This window comes from Rhamphochromis sp. 'chilingali' (genome assembly GCF_963969265.1).
Source record: "Rhamphochromis sp. 'chilingali' genome assembly, chromosome: 17".
NCBI lineage: Eukaryota > Metazoa > Chordata > Actinopteri > Cichliformes > Cichlidae > Rhamphochromis > Rhamphochromis sp. 'chilingali'.
The window spans coordinates 14,866,376-14,877,891 of NC_137944.1; the positions used below are offsets into that span (position 1 = coordinate 14,866,376).

Below are 11,516 nucleotides of genomic sequence, written 5' to 3' on the forward strand. Positions count from 1 at the left end.
TATGCAGCTGCTGCAGCATGGGCTTTGGGCTTCATTATGTGGCCCTAATGACCTTCTGACAGCTCATCACTGAAATACACATGCACAGACACACACATACAGTGTAGTGGCATGATCATATATGTGACAACAGCACAGCCAATTAAAGAAGGTGGGGGGGGGATATTTGAGCAATGGAAATTTACTATAAACCCTGTCTTTCCTCTCCTTTCCTTGCCTCTGCAGTGACATCTAACAATTAGATTTCAGCTGCTTTGTCCCCAGTAATTCCCTTTTAATTATTAACACCGACATTATTAGGCTTTCACTGTTAAGGCTTTCATTAAGGGTGGATGGCCCCCGTAAAAGACAGTCAAACTACATATCCTCATTCTACACTTTCCTCTTGTTTTTTTTTTTCTTACAGGAAAAATAAATAATAACGTATTTTTTAGTGCTGCTCTATTCTCATTGTGTTTTTGTTGGTAGTGTTTTTTTGGGTTTGAGTTGTTGTTTTTTTAAAATCTACCCTGGTAGAGCTTTCATCATTCTGAGCTATGCAAAGTCATTGTTACTGCAGACATATACAAAAGATGTCCTTTAGCACTGGCCCAGTGTAGAGGTGATAATGAAGTGGGTCTCACTCCTGTGAATTTGAAATATTTAATCAAAACATTTGCTGAACCTAACCAAGTTATTTTAATGTGTACATTTAACAACACAGCTAATGAAATTGAATGTAAAGTTCAGAGGGTTCCTCCAGGTTCATAATCTGGTGATTTCGGCTGTCCCAAAAGCATATTTGTGTGTTTATTTAGACAAATATTAATAATAATCAGCTTTAACTGACACTGGCTAATCACTGAAGCATACAGGGAAAGGAGCCATTGCATAAGAGACTCAGACCGGCTGGATTCAGCCTACTCTGAAAAGAGGTTATTTCAGCATTAAGGACCCTGTGGAGAGGGTGGGCTGTGAGTCAGTGGGGTGAGGTTGCCTCCTACAACATGGCACGCTCCTTAAGCCATCAGGCACGGGGAGGGACGCCTAATTGAACATGATAAAGTGTAAAGTTAATTACCCCTCTCGCCTGTCAATGATACCCCCATGAGATAGGGGGCTGGCCTCAGGCACAGCTGCTCGTGTGTCCGTGTGTGTGTGTGTATATGAAAGAGAAGGGGTGACAAGACAAAAGCCAAGGGATCCCATGAGAGTTGTGCAGTGGATGATGGCAACAATCGGCTTTTAAAGATACCTCTGTCCCTCTGGTACAGCACTACTTAACACGTCTGTCCCACTAAGAGTTTGGCATACACATGCACACAGAGAACAGAGCACAGCTGACCTTTTAGACACAGTTGGTAGTGTTAAACCAGTCATATGGCTGATATATTATGTCTCGTGTGGAAAATTCACATATTTTAGTTCAACACGTATCAACACCTGAACTTTGTGTTCCAGTTTTCATTAACTATTTCATGTGTTTTGCAGGTCTGCACATATGCGTTGAACTTTTAAAGACTAGACATCAATATGTGAAATGTGTGTGTCTTATTAGTGATGTGCTCACATCAGTTAATGTTAATATCAGCATGTGGTGTGTTTAGGTGTTGGAGCTGCCAGCATGGCCAAACTCACCTTCATGGTAGGCGGAGTGGTCGAGGAATACAACGCAGCAAAGGAGTTGCTCACCTGCATGGGAGCAAATGTTATTTACTGCGGACAGGTCGGCACTGGACAGGTAATAAGGAATGTCTAAACTTAATGACTGCATAAATACAAACAGCATTTCACACAGGGACATAGATTTGATGCCTCAACCAATACTTCTAAGACACTATGGCCAAAATTATAGGACACCAAGGCAAAAAATTATCAATGGAAAAGTGTGGACATTTGAAAGTCTGGTCTTTTTCCGTATATATGTTTACAATAGCTTTCAAAATTTGAGCAGATAACTATATAGTGAGGTTTGTAAGTTTCTACTCATGTTGTGCTTTTTGCCAGAATATGTAGTTATCAGTACATATAATATTTGCCGGAGTATATTGGAGACTGTTTAGAACCTCCAATTAAAACTCTTTAAATAATAGCTCTTCCAAAAAGTTTTGCAACCCACTGGCTTTGGTTCATTTTTCAGAAGTCAAACACAACTTAAATCAACTTCTAATTTCATGTTTCATAAATCCCAAACAAACCTTACCTGAAAAACTTAACGAGATTCAGATTTCCAATTGTGTTTCACATTTCAGGACCATGGACAGCACACAGTGTTTACTCCAGATTTCTGATGTTGCTTTAAAGGAAAACAAAACAAACAAACAAACAAACAAACAAACAAAAACACCAGCAACAAAACTTCTATCAACTTTATAAACAGAATAAATGTAGGCTAGAATGCACACATAAGAAATCATGATAACTCCTATAATTATAGAAGTATCAGTTGTTTCTGCTGCATGTAGCATCATCTTGCTTACAGTATTGTTACAAATAATCTTTGTAATAATATTGTAACATGCTGGACTATGCAATTTTGAAATACCGTGCTGTAATTCTTTCTTACATATTGATGGGTGGAAAATGCCCTTAAACAATTGTACCTAATTTGACCAGAACCTTTCTCAACACAAATTTCCACTGTTTAGTCAATCTGACCCCATAAATGCTGCAGCATTAATAAAATAGTTTTATAAGAACATGACTTCTTCCATATTATTACAATTCCTCCAGTAATTTATTTTCATAATGATTTATCCAAAGGATCTAATGTATGTATATTCCCTATGTCATCTTAGATGAGTGGACCAGTCCTGATGAAACTCTGCATAAACATTTCCTAAGATGTTGTGTCTATATGGCATATACAAATATTTTATACAAATCCCACAATTATATATATTTGTTCATTTGACAGCTCAATTGAGCACCAAATGGCCACCTTACAACTGTGTTGTTCATGTTTAGTGTCTACATACTAAAGTTTCTTTACTTGCACATTCTACATTCGTTATACTACATATTTTCACAATCAGTGCAATTTTTTTAAATCTTCCTGGTGATGCTAAGCAGCCTCTGATTATGAATATAGTTATCGAAATAAGCCACTATACAAACAATTAGTCAAGAAAAAGTCCTGCAAAGCAATGTGGGCTTAAGAAGATGACTGGGTGAGCATCATCAGGTCATGAGACACTTTATGAAGTGACAGTAATTGTTTATTGACCTAATACCAAAGCAAAGCCCCATGCATATCAATGGGATTTGCATGTTTTACCGAAATGAAGTCTGTGGCTTGGGAAACCCACCAAAATAAAGTCTACTCAAACTTCAAATTAACACTGAATCAGTCTATTATGGAAATACATTTTTTGTTTACATGTTAAAAGGTAATTTGCTATATTGGCTAAATTGGGCTAGAAGTCCAGATTGTTGGGCCTCATTTATAATTGGATAATTCACTTAAAAACTGTTTTGTAGATAGAGGTGGGCTACTTCAGAATTTCTTCATTAGCTACATGTATGGAGATTATTCCAAGTGTGGCGCATCCATTTGGAAGCTGTTGTTGGATCTAGGAGCTGTCATTGCAAGTGAAACAGACCGTCTTTAAACTGCAAATCCTACAGAGAGATGGCAAGAACAATAGAAGTGAGAAACTCAACAGCTTGATGCATTCTGAGGGGAAAAAACAACATGCTAGTAACCTTGGCAGCATAGGAAGCTCTGGACATCCGCTGAGGACAATAGTGCTGGTTTGTGGCAGGATCCTTTCCATGGTTGAGAGGGAAAAAAATCCTTCAGGACCAAATCATTATTATTATTATCCTAGTTATCAACCATAACAAAAGAAATGCCAGATTGGATTTGACCAAAAAAACATCTAAAATGATATAATACGTTGCATTTTCTTAAAAATAAGTCTTAAAATAATTGAAATGATCCCATTACTTCAAAGATGACCATTAAAAATGTAGCATTTAAGCATTAGTGGCCATTGAAGTGTTTCACTCGTCTATTCCAGAGTCAGATTATCTGAGATTTACTGTTGTGTGTTATATTTTGTTTTGCAGACTTCATCATTTACATAATAATTCCTTTATAAAAATCTTTCTTTCACACCCTTATAGGCAGCTAAAATCTGCAACAATATGCTGCTTGCGATTGGGATGATTGGGACCGCGGAGACCATGAACCTTGGTATCAGGTACTGTAAGCAAATGCTCTGCTAAAAGATAAAATAATAAGGAAGTGTATGATCAGTGGATTCATTTACATGGGAATGATTAGTGTAGAGATAGCTGTCTGTGGGTAGCACTAACACAGCTGTACATAGGTGTACAGGGATTTAGTACATCCAGATCCAGATTTCCTTATTGTTGTTGATGAATTTGCAAAAACGAAAGAACAAGTACAGTGAAATTACAAGGACATATTTTGAGGTTACTACCTTTTAGCCACACATTAACGCTGCTATTATTGCTGTTAGATATAGTTGTCACAGTAAGGTCAATTACTACGCCAGCGATGTAGCTGTAACTGTAATTTACTACTACAATACAGGTTTAGAAACGTGTGTGTGTGTGTGTGTGTGTGTGTGTGTGTGTGTGTGTGTGTGTGTGTGTGTGTGTGTGTGTGTGTGTGTGTGTGTGTGTGTGTGTGTGTGTGTGTGTGTGTGTGTGTGTGTGTGTAGTTTATGGGAGTGTGAAGGGGTCAGCCCTGCCCCAAGTCAGAGCCGCCTCTGCTAAAGAGAGATGGATGAGGGGGTGGAGCCACATTGTCTGATTTACATTTGCTGATTGAGCTCTCACCAGAATCCTGCCACACCTCTGCTACTGAACACCACCTAGAAAACCCATCATTCATGATTCCTCCTCGTGACACAAAGCTTCTTTGGCCAGGAAGCTGAGGATGATGGGAGGTGAAGTCCGGTGGATTGCACTGCAATCTTATAGCACTAGAAATCATGTGAGGACTTAAAATGCACCACAGCACCCATACTTTGTTTTGGTCTGTAGAATTTTTAAGTGCGGCTTGCATACAGGAAGCTTATACATCAGTTTTTATAGATTTTATACTCTTCAGATTTTATATTCTGTTCTATTTATGTATTTTCCTTGTCAATAATGGACTGTTTCTTCTGTTTACTCTCTGGCTATAATGCGATTTTACGGCCTTTACAGTGTAAAATGGTATTTGCATCGAGTTTTCTGCACGGGTGTTCATGAGCGTCCATGAATTCCTCTTTGCACAGTGCAGCTGTGTTAGTGCGACTGATTTATCTGTGCTGAGACAGAGGAGGAAAATTGGCATGAGCAGTCGAACATAAATCCCCTCACTAGGCCTCTGAAATATGGAGGCATTAAGGGAGCAACGCAGATTTACACATTGCCACACTGTCTCTGAAGCACACACACACAGACACACAAATTTACATCCAGATATACTGAAGGCAGCAGTTTTCTACCACTACAACTTCTCACAATTCACATCATTATAATGTATTCCTATAACAAAAATAGGAATACTAACTACCGCATCTCTTCACTTTGACTGTGAATTATCTTCATATCTTTTCAAGACTGACCCATATTCAGTCTTGATTCCATTTTGTGTGTGTGTGTCTGTGTGTGTGTCTGTGTGTGTTTCAGTTTCCCCCTCTTCTTGCTAGCCAATCTCTGGGGCTTTATTAGAGGGCTTGACAAAGACTGTCATCGTTTAGAGGGAGCCCACACCCGTAAATCTCCCATGCTGCATTGCGGCCCAGCCTCTTATGCAGAAAGAACGCTCTCTTTGGTGCATGTGTGCAGACACACACACCGACACAATTCAAGACAAAGGAGGCTAAGCACTCACAGGCAATTTGCAGGAAAACGGCAATAACATTTTATCATGTTGGACTTGGGCCTGATAGAGCTGCCCTTTCTTTTGTGTGTGTGTGTGTGTGTGTGTGTGTGTGTGTGTGTGTGTGTGTGTGTGTGTGTGTGTGTGTGTGTGTGTCTGCCTGCATGTACAGGTAAGGAAACACACACACACACACACACACACACACACACACACACACACACACACACACACACACACACACACACACACACACACACACACAGAGAGTTCTGTTCATGGAGCTAATTTGTTGATCTCAGATGGAAGCTTGGGCCGTCTCCAGCAGAGCGTGACGTTCTCTTAGTGCAAGGAATGGCCACGCATGACAATTATCAGCACACGCACACACTCACACACTCAAACACACTCTCCCATGCAGACCGTTTCTTTCTATGTATTTTCAATTCCTTGCTTTTAGCTTTTGCTTCCCATCCATATTTGCTTTACATTCTTTATTTTATTATTTTAATCCATTTTTTTCTTTCTTTTTTTTGGGGGGGGGGGGGCTGCTGTAATATTTGAAAGCAGCCAAGCAGTCAGTAAAAGAAGGATGAAAAGCTGCAGAGAGTATCATAGAGCAGTGGAGAGGAGCAGCAGTGATTTTAATGATACATATGAAGATAAGAGTAGAGACGACTGGCCCATGTGACGCTCATATGACACTTTTACAGTTCACCTTGCAAACCTGTGTGTCTGCGCCCATTCATGCGTACAAATACGCAGTTGCCGATGCCCAAGTAGGAGCATACATATTTGCTCCTTTGTTCTTTTTATGGGGAGGACAACAGGCAAATCAGAGTTTATAACAAGACCCTTTTAGCAGAGAGACAGAAATAGGTTCACCACAACATACATGAGCACAAACACATCGTTCCCTTCCTCTCTCTATAGTTGAGATGAATCGTGAGCATATGTTCAGATGAAGATTAAACTCGCGTGATAAACGCGCTTGTTGCCTCTATAAATGGAATAGTAAGTGCTTGTGTGTGTGTGTGTGTGTGTATGTGCTCGTTAGCTCTTTAATGATATATTAAATGGGGAAGAGGCTGGGCTTCCTCTCTTGTGGCATCTGATGAGATCGAGAAGCTAATCATAATGAAAGAGACGGTTAATATCAGTGCTGCAAATGAACTCCACCTGCTAGAGCTCCCAGGACATAAACACCCTCCCCTCTCGTTTGAATCTTCAGCACCATCTCTCTTACTGTTTTTTTTTTTTCTTAATTTTATTTTATTTTTATCTGCACCAGCATTACACAGCAACACCGTTCATGTCTGATTATCCATGTCAATCTTGTTAAAGCGTGACATGTCCTCTTCTCCACGCAAATTACCGCAGGCGAGGAACAACACCACTGCGTCAGCTAATAACCGCAGCTGAGTATGAGTGTGTGCGAACAGTTTGTCGTGTGTGTCTCTGTGATGGGAGCAAGAGGGGAACTTCATTGATTTATCGTTAACAGAGGACAACAGCTCCCCGTCAGCGTCTATGGCCGCTATAACAAACGATCTGCGCGCTCGGACGCGCTTTATTGTAGCTCAGCCAGTAACCTTTTCAGCTGCTGACCCAGAACACAGGGAGGGGCTGCTTGCTTGTGTGTGTGTGTGTGTGTGTGGGGGGGGGGGAGGCTTGTGCGATGTCAAACATATGTCCCCATGAGTCCTTAGACAGGAAGGTGTCAGCATGGAAGAGGGAGGAAGGGTAGAGGGGAAGCAGGATGGCAAGGGATGCTTACAGACATAAACTAAGAAAGCTATCATGAGCTAGACTACCATTAAAAAAGAAGAAGAAGAAAAAACCCAGCGCGTGCAGAACCACTCATGCCACACTTCCAAAACTGTTTGTTAAAAAATTAGGGAGTCTGAGCGGACACATAAGAGATGAAGGGGAGAGGAAAGGGGGAGGGCGAGACATGGAGAGAGTGTAAATGCAATTCCTTTTCTTAATTAGTTAGTAGACAGCTAATAAAACTGCAGCAGTAATGGCAGAATGAGAGCCAGGTGGAGAGAGGGAAGGAGGGAGGGTGCTGGCCTTAAAGACCTATGATAGTTTAATAGTCATATTGAGAGCAGAATAGAGTTACAGGCCTGTAAGTAACAGTAAACTGAGGCAGCCAGGACTTGATGTGGTCAGCTTTATACTGGCCTTAAAACCATTAATATGGCATGTTGAACGGTCGACACAGACGCCGTCGTTACACCCTCCCTGCTCGGTTTCACTCATTGCTTCTGTCTGTCTACCCTCAGTCTCTTTCTTTGTCTCATGTGCCTTTGGTTACTTCTTATCATAGTCCGGAGGTTTGTCCTCTTGCATATGAAAGTAGGTTGCTGCAAAATGGGGCAGCAGAGCTAAGAATGTGCCTCTGTGTGTGACAGCGAGGTTTATGGCTCCCCTGTGCTGCTTAACCACTTCTCCTCCTCCACTTTCTTGAAAGAGGGATGAAGGATAGATGTAGTGGTAAACATCAATACTGCATTAGCCGGCATTACAAAGCCTTCAGCCATTAACACTGAGGAATGGTCACAGTGAGGCATAAGGTTCATTGGGGGTCACTACAATCACCAGGCACCCCCACACCCACCTTTTGCCACATTTCTTATGTCCCACTGGTCCTCTTCAACCCAACTCTGTCCCATTTCCTCCCTATATTTTGCATAACTCCTCTTTCCTTGTTTGTGCCTACCATTTTTTAAAGTTTTCCTCTCCATGTCATTCTAAGATGCTAAAAGTTTGAAAGTAAAGTAATTTTCTGACTTTTTTTTGTCTGAAACATGTTGTAATAGTAGTATGATATTTTAGGTTTCTTTAAAACCACCATATTTGGTGTTATTTGGGCTATTAAATCAAATCAAATCACTTTTATTGTCACATCACATGTGCAGGTACATTGGTACAGCACATGCGAGTGAAATTCTTGTGTGCGAGCTTCACAAGCAACAGAGTTGTGCAAAATACAATAACATAAACAGGCAAAATATATACGAATGGCTAAATCTGAAACTAATAAATATATGTACAATATATAATAGTATATGCAAAAAAATTTTTAATTATTATTAACAGCTAGAATTGTTAAAACTGTAATTTAGTTGCAATGTAATTTAGTGTTGTACACCTTCAGACAAATAAAACTATTTCACATGTGTCAAAGACAGAACTTATTTAACTCTATTTTCTTCTTTTTGCAGACTGGGTTTGGATCCCAAGCTGTTGGCAAAAATCCTAAATATGTCCTCAGGTCGTTGCTGGTCCAGCGACACGTACAACCCTGTCCCTGGAGTAATGGAGGGAGTTCCCTCTGCCAACAACTACCAGGGCGGCTTTGGAACCACACTAATGGCAAAGGTACTAAGCTTGTGTTCTGGTTGTATTATTTGTGATTCTTAATGTCTGATGTGTTTAATAATCAGTTCATCTTATCAATACATAAACTGATAATGAAAGTGTTCTGAAATCCAAGAATCTGTATAGAGAATTCTTGGGTTTTTGGGTACAGTGGGGACGAAGAATCCCCCTTTTAACAGGAAGAGAATTGTCAAGAATATTTTTTTTAAATCCAGTATGTGCTCATCATCTAATGAGGCAGACATTTCTTCATATCCTACACACTAAAATAAAGATGTTTCTGAAAACCGGTTTTCTTGAGCTGTTCATAGGATCTGTTTGCACCTGTCACTTTTTCTGACTGCTTGTCCCTCTCTTCTCATGTCTGTGCTTAAAGGATCTTGGTTTGGCGCAAAACACTGCCACCAACACCAAGACACCTGTCCCTCTGGGTTCCCTCGCTCACCAGATCTACCGAGTCATGTGCTCTCGCGGCTACGCTAATAAGGATTTCTCATCCGTGTTCCAGTTTCTGCGTGAGGAGGACGGACAATGAATGCAAGGGGAGCACACTGACTCTGCTGTTACAATACACAAACACACATAAACACACACCAGAGCTGCACACACCCCTGTGCCCCTTATCCCAGTATGCTCAGGAGATGCTAAGGCCTTGCAGTCGAGCACAGACCTGCTACCCAGTTTTCATACCATTTCGACCCATGTCCCCTCATTACATTAGCTAAATCATATTTTCACTTTATCCTCCTCTGTCTATATGAAGGAAATCATAAAACTGACTCCGATTAGGCTTACATGTAACAGTGAAAAGTATATGTGGTTTTCAGGGTAATAAGTAATAACTGAATTAATGTAAAAGCATGATTATGTTCTTTTTGGTTTTGTTTTGTGGGGATTTGTGCTGTTTGACTGTTACCCTATTACCCAAGTTACCTCAGCCTGTTTATATTAAACTATAAAGGTAAAAAAAAATGGTATAGATTCACATAATAATTGAAATTTAATTGAAGAGCATGAAGAGGTTACTTCATACTTACAATACCCACATACCAGCACTACGTTTAAGGTTACAAAAATAAGCCACTCTTTTTTGTTCAAAGTTTACTGAGTTTGTTACTTTTTTGTTTTTTTGACATTTTATTTCTCCTTTCATTATTCAGTACTGCATTTAATTCATTTTTGTTTTACCTCATGAGTTCACTAAAGTTGCAGTAAATCTTCTGTGGTACACCATTCAAGTATTTCCTCACTTTATCGACCAGTTTTGCTCTACTATTCTGTGAGATAAATATCTGGTTATTTTTGCACCATGTGCATCGCAGTGCGATGTGCTGGGCTGTTTTGATACAGTCACAGAATCTCTTTAATGTTACTGCTTTTCTCTATCTGCTTATTGAGCCAATGAAGTATTATTTTTTTGACCAGTGCTGTTAAAACGTTTTCTAATCACTGCAAAATGTTCTGTCAAGCACCTTCTTCAGTCCATATTTCTCCTCTCTCTCCCTCTATGCGTGTATGACAATCTGTGTAAAGTCAGAGAGGAATGATTCATCCTGCTCTGTGCATAATTCATATTGTTGTGTAGCACTGAAGAGGAATCTGAATGGACTGCCATTTTTTTGTAGTAAAATTCATTATAAGTCTACAGTTTGTCTTTGCACTGTGAAACAGATCCAGTCACACTGTAGCCTAAAATAAAAGCTGTTCCATGTATTCAGTGTTTGTATTTTCTTGTAACATCATTTTTATTTTTATTTTTGTTTTATTAAACTAGATCAAAGCTCAAATGGCTAGCTTCATTTTGAGATGACTGACATGCACAAACTATGAAAATAGGCATTCCTGTTATTATTTTATTGAATATAGCATTTTTACACTAAGAAAGAAGCTCAGATGTAATATTACCTGATAACCAGAGATACTCTTAAAATTCTTGACTGTCCCACTAACTCTAGTCCATTTACCATGTTAGTTCTTATATTGGGGTTTTCTGCTCTACTAAAGCACTCAAAGCTGAAGACCAGCTTGAAACTCAATATCTGCTCCAGTCTGGAGCAGCCAGGGCTAACTCTTGACTCTAATTCTCAGGCCCCATCTTATCTTAATGACCTTGTAGTACCATATCACCCAATTAGAGCACTTCGCTCTCGCACTGCAGGCTTACTTGTTGTTCCTAGAGTATTTAAAAGTAGAATGGGAAGCAGAGCCTTCAGTTTTCAGGCCCCTCTTCTATGGAACCAGCTTCCAGTTTGAATTCAGGAGACAGACACTATCTCTACTTTTAAGATTAGGCCTAAAATTTTCCTTT

The 11,516-nt window shown here is 39.8% G+C and overlaps 1 protein-coding gene across 1 annotated transcript in view; it reads left to right on the forward strand.

Moving 5' to 3' along the window:
- hibadha (3-hydroxyisobutyrate dehydrogenase a) overlaps window positions 1-10,936 on the forward strand; it is a 22,254-nt gene extending 11,318 nt beyond the window's left edge. Inside the window, exons 5-8 of the mRNA XM_080863169.1 lie at window positions 1,587-1,720; window positions 4,108-4,184; window positions 9,052-9,208; window positions 9,585-10,936. Of these exons, the coding sequence (XP_080719295.1) occupies window positions 1,587-1,720; window positions 4,108-4,184; window positions 9,052-9,208; window positions 9,585-9,743 (527 nt within the window). The 3' untranslated portion in view covers window positions 9,744-10,936. The remainder of the gene's footprint in view (window positions 1-1,586; window positions 1,721-4,107; window positions 4,185-9,051; window positions 9,209-9,584) is intronic.
- Window positions 10,937-11,516: the final 580 nt, after the last annotated feature.